General features: G+C 49.3%; 6 protein-coding genes across 6 annotated transcripts; 4 read left to right on the top strand and 2 right to left on the bottom strand.

Moving 5' to 3' along the window:
- Window positions 1–1229: 1229 nt before the first annotated feature.
- On the bottom strand, window positions 1230–1479 carry N7487_006969 (uncharacterized protein; the record flags this gene model as incomplete). Its single annotated transcript, XM_056874716.1, has 2 exons — window positions 1230–1367; window positions 1417–1479. 2 exons carry the CDS (start codon window positions 1477–1479, stop codon window positions 1230–1232), a joined length of 201 nt encoding a protein of 66 aa, XP_056732436.1.
- Window positions 1480–1814: 335 nt separating this feature from the next.
- Window positions 1815–3433, top strand: N7487_006968 (uncharacterized protein; the record flags this gene model as incomplete). Its single annotated transcript, XM_056874715.1, has 2 exons — window positions 1815–2058; window positions 2253–3433. 2 exons carry the CDS (start codon window positions 1815–1817, stop codon window positions 3431–3433), a joined length of 1425 nt encoding a protein of 474 aa, XP_056732435.1.
- A 1729-nt stretch (window positions 3434–5162) lies between these two features.
- On the top strand, window positions 5163–5492 carry N7487_006967 (uncharacterized protein; the record flags this gene model as incomplete). The annotated part of the gene is made up of 1 exon (XM_056874714.1): window positions 5163–5492. The coding sequence occupies one exon, from the start codon at window positions 5163–5165 to the stop codon at window positions 5490–5492; it is 330 nt and encodes a 109-aa protein (XP_056732434.1).
- A 670-nt stretch (window positions 5493–6162) lies between these two features.
- hsp60 (chaperone ATPase HSP60) lies at window positions 6163–8094 on the top strand (the record flags this gene model as incomplete). The annotated part of the gene is made up of 3 exons (XM_056874713.1): window positions 6163–6270; window positions 6377–6518; window positions 6578–8094. The coding sequence occupies 3 exons, from the start codon at window positions 6163–6165 to the stop codon at window positions 8092–8094; spliced, it is 1767 nt and encodes a 588-aa protein (XP_056732433.1).
- Window positions 8095–8738: 644 nt separating this feature from the next.
- On the top strand, window positions 8739–12344 carry N7487_006965 (uncharacterized protein; the record flags this gene model as incomplete). The annotated part of the gene is made up of 3 exons (XM_056874712.1): window positions 8739–8769; window positions 9188–10781; window positions 10844–12344. The coding sequence occupies 3 exons, from the start codon at window positions 8739–8741 to the stop codon at window positions 12342–12344; spliced, it is 3126 nt and encodes a 1041-aa protein (XP_056732432.1).
- Window positions 12345–13025: 681 nt separating this feature from the next.
- N7487_006964 (uncharacterized protein) lies at window positions 13026–17028 on the bottom strand (the record flags this gene model as incomplete). The annotated part of the gene is made up of 11 exons (XM_056874711.1): window positions 13026–13351; window positions 13410–13513; window positions 13570–13697; window positions 13747–14115; window positions 14171–14803; window positions 14861–14869; window positions 14923–15088; window positions 15145–15378; window positions 15434–16542; window positions 16603–16810; window positions 16868–17028. 11 exons carry the CDS (start codon window positions 17026–17028, stop codon window positions 13026–13028), a joined length of 3447 nt encoding a protein of 1148 aa, XP_056732431.1.
- Window positions 17029–17210: the final 182 nt, after the last annotated feature.

The raw sequence follows: 17210 nt of genomic DNA, 5'->3' as shown, positions 1-17210 counted from the left end.
GCGGGGTGTCCAAGCATCGCCGCGAAGTCTTGTAGATTGTTCGTCAAATTTGATAGCACCCTAATACAATGAACACTACGCAACGCGACACACCATCTCCATTGGCCACACAATGGCCAATTGATTAGATTGTAGTCTCTATGGGCCGTTCGGTCACCTGTAACCGCATTCCGTGGGTTTGATTCGTTATTTTGAGGTGGGTGGAGTGCACAAGCGCCGCCGGGAAGTTATATAGATCGTTCGTCATCTTTGACAACACCCCTTATACAAGGAACACCATACAATGTGACACCCTACGCTCTGCAGCTGCACCAGTTGAATTAGTACAATTGCAATTGGTATGTGCCATTGGCATGTCAATAATTGCATTCCGTGAGTTTCATTTCTTTTTTCGAGGCTGGTGGGGCGTGGAAGCGTTGCGGCGAAGGTATATAGTTCGTTCGTAACAATAGCAGCATAACGCGTATCGCCGCCGTATCAGATACAAGATTTGCAACCCGAATGCATCTCCAGCTGCCTCGATTGCTAGATCAGATGCGTTGTCAGCACATGTAAACAGAAACGTAGTTTCCAACCAGCAGGGTTTGCTGTGCACAAGGAAAGATCGAATCTGCCTGTTCGTAGTGCGGGGTATACATTCGTCCGATCTCCGTCAACCATCTGCATACAATACGTAAGGTCGACTTCGAAAGCAAGTATCAGACAAGCACTCCAACGCAGATTCGAAAAAGCATTCAACGCGGCCTGTTGCTCAGGGAGATTTGCCATCCCCTGCCACTTCCTTCGGTCACCACTTCTCTTACTTACCTTTCAGTCTCATCAACCTCCATCCATCTTTCATCATCCACACCATTCACCATCTCTCTGTGCTTTGGTACCAAACCATCTCGAATCGACAGTGCCTTTTTATCGTACCCACCAGGTGAGTAACCCAGTTTTGCGCTGGCGATGGTTCATAGGTTCCCCTGGAACATCCCCACTCCCCACCATGAGGCTCCTGTATCTGTACATCACCAGCAAAAGGTCCTGTGGCACACTGTTGATCGTTGGGACCCCGCACTTCCATTCAACGCTTGGGGTATCTGGGTTGCTGTGGCACCTAGTGAACCTTGTCGAGGATTGGGTCTGCATATCAACGTCCAACATCTGCTAGGCTCATACCAATTGCATGGCTTCTTGGAAACTGTGGCATAAGCCCATCATGCTGAGAACCTTGCGATGCGGGGTCCTCACATCAGACCAATGATGGTTTGATGCCTTTCATGGTCCTGGATGTCAACATTGCACCATACATTATTGGAGCATGGACACCAATTCCTGCGGGCATGGGCAATCTCAACAGCTTCTTGGGGCAATGCCCTAAGATCCTGTACTCATGGTTAGCCTTGTTGCTATCTATATTTTGTCTAAACATACCTTGTTTGGACAGCGACCGGTGTGAAACTTCAGCCAACTGCATACTTCAAAGCGATTCCACATTGCGGATATTGTATGCTCCTTGACCTTGGTCCATCACGATAGTTTGTTGCAATGCATCTCCTATCTGTTGAAAAGGCATTGGCGAATACCATTTCCCATTTCTGTTTCAGAGTCTTGCAGCAATGCGGAACACATTGATCGTGTCTGGTCACCCGCCTCATGCCCCATCCATCCAAACATCCTGGGTCTTGCAGCAATGCGGAACACATTGATCGTGTCTGGTCACCCGCCTCATGCCCCATCCATCCAAACATCCTGGGTTGATTTTGTTTGTTATGAACACAATTGCTAATGATATTGTCACACAAAGGATACAAAGGGAGCGCCCCTCCAACATGCCGACGAAGAAGAAAGCCAGCGGCCGCAAGCGCGACCACGAGGCGGACATTGCTGAGCTTGAAGAGCTCCGGAAGCAAATCGCCCAACGGGACAAGGCTGAAAAGGCCCGCAAGGCTGAAGAGGCTCGCAAGGAGGAAGAGGCTGCCCGCAAGAAGGAAGAAGCCGCCCGCAAGGAAGAAGAGAGTCAGGGCAAGCGGCAAATCAGCAGTCGGCGCCAACGTACACTCGTTCGCTGGGATGGTATGTGGTCTTTTCTTTTCCTATTTCCCTTTTATTCTCAATCTTGTTTCATAATTTCATTGAGGGAGTTCATGGGGGTGTTGTGAAATCCAGCAATATCCAGGATATCCATGGATGGATGGACTGCTGTCACACTGACTTGCATCCATGTGGAAAACGTGCCATTGAATTATACTGACAATTGACTGAAACAGTGGACACCGATATTCGACTTCTATTGGCCATCCAGTATGCCTGCAATAAGGTCGCAGTCAAGATTCCTTGGAAGGAGGTCGCAGAAACCATGGGATCGAAGTTCACGGAGGGTGCAATCGTCCAGCATTTGTCGAAGCTCCGCACCAAACGAGAGGAGCAGGATAAGCCCAACCCGCCTCCACTGAAGCGTGCAGGAAATGGTTATCACAAGAACGACACAAGCTGCAAGAAAGAAGTGCTGCCTGCTGCAAAGGATGACGCTGCGCCATGCACTCGCAATGGAAGGCGCCGTCACCGTAATCCATCTGATGAGGATTCCGAAGACAGTGTGTACACTCTCAAGAAGAAGCAGTTCAAGAAGAACAAGAAGGACAAGGTCTTTGTTGCTCCCAAGCTGCGTACCAAGCGCGAGGAAACCGACAGCGATGACTCCCAGAAGCTCGTCTGTGTCGGAGCAGAATGGCTTCGTGACTTCACCGAACGCGATGATCGTGCGAATGACGACGAATCAACTACTTCCGAGGAAAAGACTACCTCTGAGGAGAACGAGAAATCAACTGAAAGCAGCGAGTCTACTACTCAAGCCGCCAAGAAGTCTCAGACCAACAAGAAGTCCAAGATGGTGAAACTCCACTTGGATCCTGTGCGCATGGCTATTCTTGACACCAAACTTCGTGACTCTGCAACTTCCTGGGAGCCTGTGACTCCAACCAACCCACCGCGCGAGGTGACCAACATGGCACCCGCTCGTCCCTCTTTCTACCCTTTCATGCCTCCTAACTCTTTTTCCGATTTCTCTCCTGAGACACCACCCCCGTTCTCAACCCGTGGATCTTCCATCCAATTCCCCTCAAGTGGGCCAAGCCCATTTGACTATGTCAACCGGTTTCCCCCCGCAACTTCTGAGGATGTTCCCCGTGCCGCTCCAAGCCCTGTCTTGGCGGGAGTGTCTGGTTTGGATCAAATGCCCACTGCGGCTTATTCGCGGTTTGACATGGCTCCCGAAATCCAATATGCAGGTCAGTATAGCGGTCAAGGTACTTTCCCTATGACCGGCTACCTGGAGAACAGTGGCTTTGAAAACCAGTTCCTTTCCGACAGTGAACTTTTTGATAAGCTTCCAGAAGTTGAGCCACCACGCTACCTTGGGTATGAGGGTGAGGACGTCAAGGAATTTTAATTTCCTGGTTCGTCATGATTCCTGGTTCCGCTGATGCTATTCCACAGTTTTCCCCAGTGCTTCTAAATGCTTTTCTTTGCTTTTTCTTTGCTTTTTCTGCTTTTTTTTTTAACTTTGCTCTGCGTTTGCTTTTCTTTGTTTTTTGCTTTTGCCGCTGGTTGATTTGGGGAGATGGGTGAGCATCTCCCCCAGTCAACGGGTGCACCTCCGGATAATTGATCTTGCGTGATATGGAGTCACGTCTTATCCGGAGGTGCACCCCAGCGCCTCTTTCATGCGTTGCTCGTTGGCCCCCTACGGGGGCCCAATAGTTAGTTGCTTTAATAAGAGCATGTCGCAAAAATCTTTCTTTCAAAAGTATTTTGTAGGTCATAGAGAGAATGCTCACTAATGTACTGTAATCCAATAGGGAGATCAGAATAAAGTGATATGAGAATTATTGCAGTTCCCCTGGATTGATCTTTGATTGTAAGAGCTTTTAGAGGGAGCGTGCATTGTGACCATTACCCTATGTAGACTTAGGTGTGTTTTTTGCGTCAATCTTCGAGCCTCAAACTACATATTAATATACGGTGATAGGATTGAATTTATGACAGAGTGAAGATATATATATAACTTAAACCGTACCTATCTACTCCGTACCTAAAGACAAATAAAATATAAATAGGTACATAACTATATTGGCTTGAATATACATGTATAACATATAGAACTGACTAGTTAGTTATATGTATAGAATTCTCCCTGGTAGGTAGGGCTTTCCTCTCTAAGCTGCCGTTTTTATGCGATCAGGCTTAGGCCCACTGCGACAGGCCTATGGCATTGGGCTAGCCAATAATGGCGGGTACGTACATCACCAGGGGCAGGGGCGTTGTCGGAAGAAGCAAACACGCAATCAAATCGACCACGCCGAGCCATCACTGTCTCCCGCTTCTCTCCCTTCTTAGATCAGAGGCGGCTCTCAAGGAGTGGACCGTGAAAACAACCCTGTCATAAAATTTCGGACTTTCTGCATTGCCGTTATTGTTGCTTTCATGCTCTAAATGTCCTTAAGATTCTCATTATTCGGCCAAGGCACAGTATTCTGCAAAATGACACGCAAGCATACTATCGACGTGCTTACGGCGACGTGCGTAATCTACTGGAATCGGGAGAGGTCTCCAGTGTGGAGCTGGTGGGTTTATACTTGGACCGGATTGCCAGAAATAATAAACAGGGCTTCATGCTGAATGCAATGATCTCGACTGCGTCTGCAGATCGCCCTCAAAGAAGCGAGGATGTTGGATACTGAAAGGATATGAAAGGGGCCTAGGTCGAAGCTGCATGGGATCCCGATTATTGTGAAGGTGAGATGAGATGAGATGATCTATTTTAGCGACACTCAAGTCTTGGTTTAAACCATGATGCTTAATTTCTATAACTCGGGATCTGATTTACGCCCCTAATTTTGGCCTGGATACAACGGCTGGATCATTGGCCTTGAAAGGACTTAACGCTACTGAAGATGCCCCTATTGCGACACTTCTTCGAGAGGCTGGATGTATCATGATTGGGAGGTCAATTCTCTTGGTGTGTGGTCAGATAGCGAGACATATATTCGCTCGGCATGATGAAATTGACATGGTCTAGGAATGGGCGCATTCAAAGTTCATATTCTTCAAATACTCACTTCATACAATGGTACAGCCCAACCCAGCCAGCAAGTGTTGGAAATGGCCTGAACGATAACATGACCAATGAGAAATATCACAGTGGATTGGCGCACCTTCGACAGAGTGTTAGGCATGCTGTCGATCTGTATTTGAAGGAATCCAATGCGGATGTTATCATGGCATCCGGGGGAACACTGCTTCCTAGTATTGCGGCGGGTGCAGGCTATCCCATCGGAAGTGTCCCCCTCGGCTTCTCTACTTACAATGGAAGGCCTTTTGGGATGGAAATAATGTCCCGAAATAGCGAGGAGGAAAATATTTTCCAAGTAATGTCGGCCAGGGAAACGACGTTCCCAGAGGTCAGGCAGCCCCCGGCTCTTTTGGTGAACTGGGCCACCAGTTTGTAGGCTTACTATACAGAGACTACCTAGTTATAGCACCATCAAGTTTTATGAGGATATAGATTTTGAATAAGGCTTTAAACTCCAAACTGCATAAAATATGATGGTCAAGAGAATGCGTGCATTCATATCGCTTTGTGATATTAATTGAGCTCTGTCCTGAAATCACGTTGATCAATAAAATCACCAATGAAATAGGCTCCTTGTGTGTCGAGTACCCCCGTACCCCCATGCCCAACTCCATACCCCGGCACGGCACTAACCGAGGCAGTATACCCGGCGACATACCAAGCACCATGCCTAACACCAAACCAAGAATATATATATGTATATGTATATATAAATTCTCCTGATTGAAATGTAACTTTTTTTTCTCAACAAGAATATATGATAAAAAAGGAATACCCTGACTGCAACGGAGTATACTAGTCAGATCTGCAATATTTCGACAGCCGATTTAACTCCGCTCTTCCGGCTCACGTGACGGTTCTAGCTGTTTCTGCCGCCAAGCTCTGGGGATGAAGGAAGCGCCTGGAAAATTTTCGAGACTTTGGCTTCATCTCTCCCCCCAGCTTTCTCCATCTCTTTCTTTTTCCCACCTCCAATCCCTTTATTTCTCCTGGATTGTTGTATTACCTCTCTTCTTTTAATTCTTTTAATCTCGTTGTTCCTAGCCATGCAGCGCGCTCTCTCTACCCGATCCTCCGTCCTCTCGGCCGCTTCCAAGCGTGCCCCTTTCGGTCGCTCGACTTTGAACCTCCAGCAGCAGCGTTTTGCTCACAAGGTGCGTTGGATTGGCAATTACCTGCAGCATCATCTTGCTCTTCCATTACCCTGGTGTTCCGCCGATTCCGAGGCGCTCAATCGTTCCCCTTGCTAACAGCAACTAGGAGATCAAGTTCGGCGTCGAAGCCCGTGCCAGTCTTCTTAAGGGTGTTGACACTCTTGCTAAGGCTGTCACTTCTACACTCGGCCCCAAGGGTCGCAATGTTCTCATCGATTCCCCTTACGGTTCCCCCAAGATCACCAAGGGTAAGATTCCCATCCAGACAAACAGATGGTGATTCGCAAAAAGACTAATCATTCCCCAGACGGTGTGAGTGTCGCTCGTGCCATCCAGCTTCAGGACAAGTTCGAGAACCTCGGTGCCCGCCTCATCCAGGATGTTGCTTCCAAGACCAACGAGGTTGCTGGTGACGGTACCACTACCGCCACTGTCCTCTCCCGCGCCATCTTCTCCGAGACCGTCAAGAACGTTGCCGCCGGCTGCAACCCCATGGATCTGCGCCGTGGTATCCAGGCTGCCGTTGAGGCCGCTGTTGAGTACCTCCAGGCCAACTCTCGCCCCATCACCACCGGCGAGGAGATCGCCCAGGTCGCCACTATCTCCGCCAACGGCGACACCCACGTCGGCAAGCTCATCTCCACCGCCATGGAGCGTGTTGGCAAGGAGGGTGTCATTACCGTCAAGGAGGGTAAGACCCTGGATGATGAGCTCGAGGTTACTGAGGGTATGCGCTTCGACCGTGGCTACACCTCCCCCTACTTCATCACCGACCCCAAGTCCCAGAAGGTCGAGTTCGAGAAGCCCCTGATCCTGCTCTCTGAGAAGAAGATCTCCGCCGTCCAGGACATTCTCCCCGCCCTTGAGGCCTCCACCACCCTCCGTCGCCCTCTCGTCATCATTGCCGAGGACATCGAGGGTGAGGCTCTCGCCGTCTGCATTCTGAACAAGCTCCGTGGTCAGCTCCAGGTCGCCGCCGTCAAGGCCCCCGGCTTCGGTGACAACCGTAAGAGCATCCTTGGTGATCTCGCTGTTCTCACCAACGGTACTGTCTTCACTGACGAGCTCGACATCAAGCTCGAGAAGCTCACCCCCGAGATGCTCGGCTCCACTGGCGCCATCACCATCACCAAGGAGGACACCATTATCCTCAACGGCGAGGGTAGCAAGGACAACATCACCCAGCGCTGCGAGCAGATCCGCGGTGTCATGGCTGACCCCACTACCTCCGAGTACGAGAAGGAGAAGCTCCAGGAGCGTCTCGCCAAGCTCTCCGGTGGTGTCGCCGTCATCAAGGTCGGTGGTTCCTCCGAGGTTGAGGTCGGTGAGAAGAAGGACCGTGTTGTGGACGCCCTCAACGCCACCCGCGCTGCCGTTGAGGAGGGTATCCTCCCCGGTGGTGGTACCGCTCTGCTCAAGGCCTCCGCCAACGGTCTTGGTGGTGTTAAGCCCGCCAACTTCGATCAGCAGCTCGGTGTCAGCATCGTCAAGAGCGCCATCTGCCGCCCTGCCCGCACCATTGTTGAGAACGCCGGTCTCGAGGGCTCCGTCATTGTCGGCAAGCTGACCGACGAGTACGCCAAGGACTTCAACCGCGGATACGACAGTGCCACTAGCCAGTACGTCGACATGATCGCCGCCGGTATCGTCGATCCCCTCAAGGTTGTCCGCACTGCTCTGGTTGACGCCAGTGGTGTCGCCTCCCTCCTCGGTACTACTGAGGTCGCCATTGTCGATGCTCCCGAGGAGAAGGGCCCTGCCCCTCCTGCTGGTGGTATGGGCGGTATGGGCGGTATGGGTGGCATGGGCGGCGGCATGTTCTAAAGCCTCTAAGCTCCTCCCCCTGAAGAATTACCTCGAGCGCTCCTCTTTGCATCGTAGCCTGTTCTGATATACGGATATTTGTGTAATGTCTTTTCTTTGTGTCCCTATTTGGTGTTTATCTTTTTTTCCCCCACGTTTCTTTCCATACCTGTATTCTTTTGGACTTGTTCTGATCTTTCTCTCCTCTCCTCTCTCTACCTGGGACTTGACAAAAAAAATGTTCCACTGTACTATATCATGTATTCCAATGAAGTCCTATCTGATACAGCCTACTGAATTACGTCTTTTATTTGAAATTTTAGATTGTGCGGGTTAAGTTCCTGAGGATTTCCCCAGAACTGTCAGTTTACTTTAGATTGTGGATCAACAATGACCCCTCTTTATAGAGTTCCAATATACGGAGAACTCGGTAGATGTATCGAAATGATCTCGGTAAAAGGTACTCCATGGGGTACTCCATACTCCATACAAACATTCCATATGCTCACCTATAGATTAGAACAAAACCGATTGGCCACTCGCCTCGGCTATTTGTGCGGGTTAAGCTATCGAGCGCGGGTCTAGACTCGAATGACGAATACAACTTTAGACACTGGAGAAATGGCATATACAATCATATTTGGACCTTAACAGGGATAAATAATATGTACCCTACTTCGTACCCCGTACATAAATGTAGGCACTGGATTAATCTTGCGCAAGCTCCAATATATAGGCGGGTGGGAACGGCAAATAACCTCCCTCTACTTTTCTTTCCTCTCTTCACTTTTCTCTCTACGGCTCTTTACTCCGCTTATTTCTAGTCCCTTTCCTTCCCGTGTGACCAGATCATTCCGGCATTCCGGTCCTACATTTCCTTGCATCTTTGCACCTAACTTGCATTAGCTTTCTGAAGTTCGCTATCATTGTGGAATATTTTGGCTATCGGGAATGCATACGGTGCTTGCGGGGAACACATCGCGTTGGCACTTCCGTCGCCGGTCACAATACGTACGGTCATGACAATATCTCTCATACCCCGGTCTATTGTTAACTTGTCTCTAGAGTCACTGCACGACCTAAAAATCCCTGAGCCAATTTCAATCGACAATAGACCGTGACTGCCGCCCAATGGCTGCTATGGTAGATACCGCCCGGCAAGCCCTGGTGAGCGATGCAGATCTCATGCAAGCACGAGCAGCTCTCCAGCACCAACAGAGCCCAGAAGTCTCCGTTCCCCGTGAATTTATCTCTCTCATCGTCGACGAACTCATCTACCGCCGCGAGTCGCATTCTTTCATCGCGGAAATTGAACACGAACGCTCAAACCTTCGGAAGGAACTCCTCAAACACATCCACATCAATGAGGCATTTCAGAAAGAACTGCGGGAGATCGGCGAGATCATCACTCAGGTTGCCCATGGAGATCTTTCACAACGGGCCCGCATGCACCCCCTCGAGATGTCACCTGACATCGCTACCTTCAAGCAAACGATCAATACCATGATGGATCAGTTGCAGGTTTTCAGTCAAGAGGTGTCCAAGGTGGCCAGGGAGGTCGGCACGGAGGGTGTATTGGGTGGACAGGCGAAGATCGAGGGAATTCAGGGAATTTGGCATGAATTAACCGTCAACGTGAATGCCATGGCCAACAATCTGACCACGCAGGTCCGCGATATCACCACCGTCACGACTGCCGTCGCTAAGGGTGATTTGCAGCGCAAGGTGCAGGCGGATTGTAAGGGTGAGATTTTGTTGTTGAAGAATATCATCAATTCGATGGTCGATCAGCTACGGGAATTTGCATTCGAGGTTAGCCGTGTTGCCCGCGAGGTCGGCTCAGATGGCGTACTCGGCGGCCAAGCTGTTGTGCACGGTGTTGAGGGTACCTGGAAGAACCTTACGGACAACGTCAATCGTATGGCATCGAATCTTACGCAGCAGGTCCGCGAAATTGCCGATGTGACGACGGCCGTTGCACGTGGTGATCTTACGAAGAAAGTGACCGCGGACGTGAAGGGCGAGATTTTGGATCTCAAGCTTACGATAAATGCTATGGTTGACCGGCTGAATCAGTTCGCGTTCGAGGTCAGCCGAGTCGCGCGTGAAGTAGGAACGGACGGCACGCTAGGTGGACAAGCGCAAGTCGAAAACGTCGAAGGTCGCTGGCGTGATTTGACCGATAACGTCAATACCATGGCCCAAAACCTAACTCTGCAAGTCAGGCAAATATCCAACGTCACTCAGGCCATCGCGCGGGGCGATCTTAGTACCAAAATCGAAGTCCACGCCCAGGGTGAGATCTTGACTCTGAAAGAGACTATCAATAGCATGATGGATGGGTTGGGTGAATTTGCTGGGGAAGTTAAAGGCGTGGCAAGGGATGTGGGTGTCCGGGGTAAACTCGGCGGCCAAGCCAACGTTGCTGGATCTCATGGAATTTGGAGGTCAATCAGTGAAGATGTCAACACGATGGCGGATAATCTCACCTCCCAGGTTCGTGCCTTTGGCGAGATCACCGAGGCGGCGATGAGCGGAGATTTCACAAAATTGATCACCGTGTCTGCCTCTGGAGAAATGGATGATTTGAAACAAAAGATCAATAAGATGATCTCGAGTCTGCGCGATAGCATTCAGCGCAATACGGCTGCTCGTGAAGCAGCGGAGCTGGCGAATCGGAGTAAATCTGAATTTTTGGCTAACATGAGGTATGTTGATCACTACTCGGTTTCACTAGCTTTGATATTTTTTTGTGCTAACTAGAATGTAGCCATGAGATCAGAACCCCAATGAATGGTATAATTGGGCTGTCAAGCTTGGCACTCGATACTGATGACCTCCAAGCTCCCGTGAGAGAGACCCTGAAGATGGTACACAATCTTGCCATTTCTCTCTTAACCATAATTGACGACATCCTTGATATCTCCAAGATCGAGGCTAACCATATGATAATCGAGAAGACGCCGTTCAGTCTTGGCGCAACGGTATTCAGTGTACTGAAAGCCCTCTCAGTGGAAACCAACGAGAAGGCATTGGGCTTGGTCTACACAGTAGATGGAGAAGTACCGGATTATCTGATAGGAGACGCATATCGGCTACGGCAGGTCATGTTGAATCTAGTCGGCAATGCCATCAAGTTCACAGACCACGGCGAGATCAGAGTCACAGTAAAGCATGCACAGGACGACAAGTGCGCTTCTGACGAAACCGCGTTCCAATTCTCTGTCTCAGATCCTGGAATTGGAATCGACGAAAGCAAACTCGGATTGATATTTGACAAGTTCCAACAAGCTGATGGATCGATGACTCGTCGCTTCGGCGGGACAGGTTTAGGCCTCGCAATCTCAAAAAGGCTTGTTTCCCTTATGGGCGGTGATATCTGGGTGACCTCAAACATGGGAGAAGGCAGCACATTTTCATTTACATGTCGAGTGAAGCTAGCCCAGCCGCCGTCGAGCTTTCCAGAGCAGCTTGCCCCCCACCACGGCCGACGCGTTCTCGTCTTTGACCACGGTCTTGCGCGCGACTTCCCAATAGCCTCGGTGCTCATTGAGCTCGGCCTAGAGCCGATTATTGTAAAAGAGGAGCAGCTAGAATGTGGCCAGTTCAAAAGTAATTGGGGCTGCACCTTCGACGCAATCCTCATCGAAAATTTGGAGATCGCCGCAAAGCTCCGAGCCTGCCCAGATCTTCAACCCATTCCACTAGTCATCACAGCACACACCGTATCCCTAGCTCTCCGAGCAGCAGGTGAACTCGGCATAGCATCCTACATCACCGTACCCTGTCGACCAATTGATCTATGGAACGGCATTCTCCCCGCTCTCGGCAACCGCACAACCCGCACCCCATCGGGCTATACGCGCCCTTTGGCAATTCTTTTAGCAGAAGACAATGACGTGAACCAAAAGGTCGCCGTTCGAATTCTTGAAAAGTTTAATCACAACGTCACGGTCGTGGAAAACGGCCTGCAAGCCGTCAAAGAGGTCAAACATCACCGGTACGATGTGGTCCTCATGGATGTCCAGATGCCCGTTATGGGTGGATTTGAGGCTACGGGGAATATCAGACAGTATGAGAAGATGAATGGACTTCATCGTACGCCGATTATTGCGCTCACTGCGCACGCCATGCTTGGGGATCGAGATAAGTGCATACAGGCCGGCATGGATGACTACTTGTCTAAGCCGTTGGACTCTAGTCGCATGATGCAGACTATCTTGAAGTGCTCAGCTATGAATCTTGCCTCGCTACCTGCTATTGAGGGATGAAGAAAACTCCAATTCATTGCCAGCTATCCTACCGTTGGCTCTACCTCTATATTTCCTTCTAGCACTTGTTTACTGTGAATATGCCTTTGAGGGCTATCCGGTCAAGTCCATTTCCCCCGAATGAGCTTGGAGCTTCATTCCTTCACACCCTCCAAGAGGGCTAATGTCCCCCTCTTTTTTTCCCCGCAACCTGCATACGTCTATTGGTTGACTGTGAACCCCGAGATTTTGCTTTTGAAATTATGTCTTTGAAATACCCCATGTCGAGCAGTCTGTTAACGATTTTCCTTTCCAAGGATCAAATTCCCCCCCCTTATTTGCAGTATTTGACCTCTTGGTACGCGAGATGAATTAAATTTAAATCATGCCCAACGGTGTTTATGGTGGATGTGCGTTTCTGCTGTTTTCATGGTTATTTATATCCTACAGTACACGAACATATGTGTTATTATTCCCAGTACCTTCTTTGTTCCCTGAGACGAGATATAGTCTCTACCCCTTCCAATTTGAAAACCTGTGAGGTTACGGGATAAAGAATAGGCCGTTGCATTTAAGCCCAAAATCAATAAATAAAATGGAAGATGCAGGGGTATCAAACAGCGACCAAAAACACAAAGCCGTGCCAAAAACAAGAATATCCAAATTAAACCTCCCCACGATTTCTCCGATTCAACCCAGACTTCATTTGATACTTCTCCTTCTTAACTCCCTTCCCCCAGAAACCGGACCCCCCTGCCACCGCTGCCAGATATCCTCATCACGCTGCATATTTCTCCTTCCATAGCCTAAGTACTCATCAAAGCGTTTCCTAAGCTCAGAGTCCTCCGGCACAACATGAACATGAATTCTACTTGCAGTAGAGTTCCACAAGAATGATTTAACCGGATGCAAGACGAATTCTTTCAATAATCCCGCGCCGATCTTGTGCGTTTTCGATACGATATCGCGTAATGTATCACTAAAGGCTATGAAAAGGGAGAGGAAGATGATCGCAAAGGAAGCCGGGGCTAGAGAATGTTAGTTGCTATATTGATATGGTATTTGGGGCGAAAGGACGAAACAGACCTGCTATCTGGAACATTTCTCCTAGGGTTGGGTTTGTCTGTTCGCCGCTCCATTCTCGGGCGTTGATTCCAAATAAGGAGGTGAAGAAGGATAGAGGGAGGAAGCTTGGATTGTCAGAAATTATTATCGGGGTTGTTGTGGAGAGAGCATGTAGACTTACACAACACTGAATATGGTGAAAACCATCACTGCTCGCGATTGCGTTTGCGCGACTTCAGCTTGCCAGCGAGTCATTTTGGCTTCGTCGACGTTGGCCTGTTTCTGCTTGAGATCGAGGAGAGTTTCGACCTGACCTGTTAGTAGTTGATAATGGCAAAGAACGGAATATAGCACTCACTGCCTTTTGTGTTAGATGGCTGCTTTCTTTCATATCGTTGATTTGTGAACGATACTCGTCGATCCGCTGATGTGCTTGGTCGAGGAATGATTTACCATCACCCAAGTTATCGAAGTATTTGACCATACTGTTGATAACAGTGTCTTGTTGCTCAAGCAGCTTTAGAATGGTGGATAGCTCATCTTCGATATCGCGCAGTTCAAGTAGGATGGAGAGGTCTTCTCGGTTTCGTCGAGCAACCTGCAATTCTTTGTAATCCTGCTGGGCGGCTGTCATGATCTTGCCGTCTGAGGTGCGGTCATGGTCCGCTGGGCGGTTGGTGAAGCCTCTATTTCGGAAGCGCTTAAAGGATTTGGTAACAGATTCGCTCTGATTATGTTAGAATAAGCCACCCCAGGAACAGAACAATAGGGATAAATCTTACCAAGATACTAATCGACTCCTCAAATATCCGCAATACCTGCAGATCATGATGCAGAGTCTTTTCCAGAAGAACAGTAACAGCATGCAGCATTATGAGAGCAGCCAAATCCCCTGCGGTCTCAAACCGTCGCGAGAGATCTCCATTTAACTCATTATAAATGCTGCTATGCAAGTTTGACTGTTCAAAAAGCTTCCCCTCGGAGGTTGTAGCCTCCTGATTCGGAAAGAACGTTACAACAGTCTTCTTATCCAGAATCCAAAGCCAGAGCTGATCAACCATCAGCACAGTCCCATCCATAAACTCGCCAAAATTCTCCTCATTCTCGGGATCATCCTGTGCTGACTGTAAATACTCTTTAAGCTGCTCGTCAATGAGCGCTGGTCTACGAGTGCGTTTCCAGAGCATCTGGTCGTCATCACGAGCGATAGTCGACCGCAAATTGGGATACCCATATTGATCGAGTGTTCGGCGGAGATGAATTGGAGGCTCGGAGCCGAGGTAGGTCCAGATGAGTTGGGCTTCTAGGCTTGCCTTTGAGAGTCGACCTGGGACGGGCCTAGATCGGCCTTGCTTGAGTCGGTCTTGGACTACTTTGCGCCGTAGGATTAGGTTGCGGTATGTATCCCAATGGAGCTGAGGTGTGTTAGTATAGTGTTGAAAAGGGGGACCTGATTAATGGGAAATACTAACGTAGGGAGCCTAAGAGAAATAGACGTTAGCGTTGATATTGGTATGGATGGGTTAAAACGTACATATAGAGCGAGTTGAGGATCCTCAGCAACATCAGTAAGGCCCTGTGGAATATCCATTTGTCTTGAGTGAATACATGCAGGCTTGACGAAACGTGCATGAGGCTCGAGATGACGAGCTCTATTAAACCGGAAATACCAATTTTCGTCATTGATAAATTTCCGAACACTGCAGAAGATAGTCAGCCCTATGCAAAGGCATATACTGGAGTTAGTATGCCCTACAAATTAGGCTCTTGCCTATCCTGACACGCTCGACGGATGACTTGGGATACCCAGCCAGTATGTGTATACGGCACATGGATCCACATCAGTTTCTCAGTATCAGCCTCAGGTCGATCGAAACGTGGAACCGCTCGGGGTATATCCGGTCTGTCGGCATCCTGATTAATACGATCGCGAGTAGACTTGGGTATTGCTAGGAACGGCGATTGCACTGGTTGCGATGTAGAAGAGCTCCTATTATCTATTAGCTTAAGGTTTCGGCTCAAGCATCGGATTGTGATTTTCTTACGAGGGTGGCCGTTCAATACTTCCCTGGGAGCTGCTATCAGAAGCACTCCTATGATGAGATCGTTTGAGTGGAATTAAGCCAAGCGCCTTGGTGAGTGAACTCTTTCGTTTCTGCTCCTCCGGCGGCGGAGGAGTTTCACTTTGTGAGTCATTCAAGTAGCCCTCCCTCTCTGCTTCAGTGATATGGATCTTCGGAGACGGACCGGATGGATCATCGAAGCTTTGTCTGTAGGGCAGAGGAGGTCGAAGGGCCCTTGGCTTCTCCTCAGGGTGGTCATGATGATGGTCATGTGGATCCGAGCTAGGGGTAATGTATGATGACCGAGGACTATCAAAACTGCTGATTGACGAATCGTCCAAGCCACTGGGCTGGACTCGGCCAAGTCTCTCCCGAAGGCAAGCTGATGGACCCCGAGAGAGGTAGTCTTCCAAGGACACCGTGGTTGACCACAGCTTGAGCGGGGTTTCCTCACTGAGGCCCAGTGCAGTATCCTCAAAAAAGCCATTAATTTGAACCATGACTTTCTTTTCTACGTCCAACGGGGTATCCTCACGCTTTGAGATTTCAACAGCAGTATCAGCGGCATCACCAAGCTCCTGCAAAAATCTATCTCGTGTGGACTCCTGGCCGTCGAAAGTTGCCGTTCCCGCATGGTCTGTTGCCATGGGTAGTTCCTGTTCATGCTCAATATTCAACAGCCCCGACCGAATCGAAGTGATGGGAACATGGAACTCGAGTAGGTTATTCGTCTCAGCGTCGACTACATACATAGTGGAATCCACAGTTTCGAGAAAAGACCAGACCTTCATATCAGCCGAAAGGGTCTTGAACTGGTTGGATAGATGCCATAGTCGCTCTTGACGGGGACGTAATTGTCTCCTGAGCGCTGCGGGAGTCTCTTTCTCTAGATGCAGGAGATGTGAAATACTGGGAGCATACTCATCCGCGGAGAGATAAGTGGAGCCTTGGTGGGGTGTTGCGAAGAACGCGATACCATGACAGCTGGTTAAGATCGACTGGCTTGGCTCTCGTGATGCCAAGGCTAGAGCTGCTTTAACGACGAGACCGCCAGTGCTATGGCAGATGAGAAAGATGGGACGTCGACTTGGCTGATGATATTTGAGTAAATTATTCACGGTTATGTACGAAAAGAGAAGATGGTACCATACCTCATGCTTCCGCTCACTACGCAGTTGATTCAATAGTTTTTCACCCAGGGTATCGATTTTATCGTCACCCAGGTCTCCGTAGTTATACAGCAGGACTCGTGCTCGAGGAATGCGCTGTAGTAGTTCAGTATCGAGCCAGGACGATGTCGCACCATGCGCGATCCATGTCTTTCTATGATGCGCGCCAATAGGCGGGACGGCGACAATACTGAGGAATAAGTTAGTAGCTGAATGTGATAAGTGATAACATGGACTGTGTACTTACTCAACATTAGTATCTGCTGCGACAGGAATATGCTCGAACCATGAGTGACTGTGGCCGGTCACGGGTGGTCGCGAAGTCATATTGGCGACTGCAGTTGCACATAGGACGATTAGAGACTTGGAGAAAATAGCGGGGATCAAGTCAAGAGGCAATCCGACCATTCTTAAATCTCACAAATTAGGGGGGGCGCACTTCAGCCTCATATTGGGGTCCGGATGATCGCGCCCCGACACCCTAGTTTGCCCGCTGATAAGTCTGCCCTCTTGTGAGCCAAATGTCTTGCCATGTGGATTGTACAAAAGTACATCTATGTATTATATATAATAGATTGATAGATATTACT

The sequence above is a fragment of the Penicillium crustosum genome (genome assembly GCF_028827405.1).
Source record: "Penicillium crustosum strain IBT 35664 chromosome Unknown utg000002l_segment0_segment0, whole genome shotgun sequence".
NCBI classification, from domain to species: domain Eukaryota; kingdom Fungi; phylum Ascomycota; class Eurotiomycetes; order Eurotiales; family Aspergillaceae; genus Penicillium; species Penicillium crustosum.
Note: the sequence above shows the minus strand (reverse complement) of the source record. Positions and strands in the feature narration are given on the sequence as shown.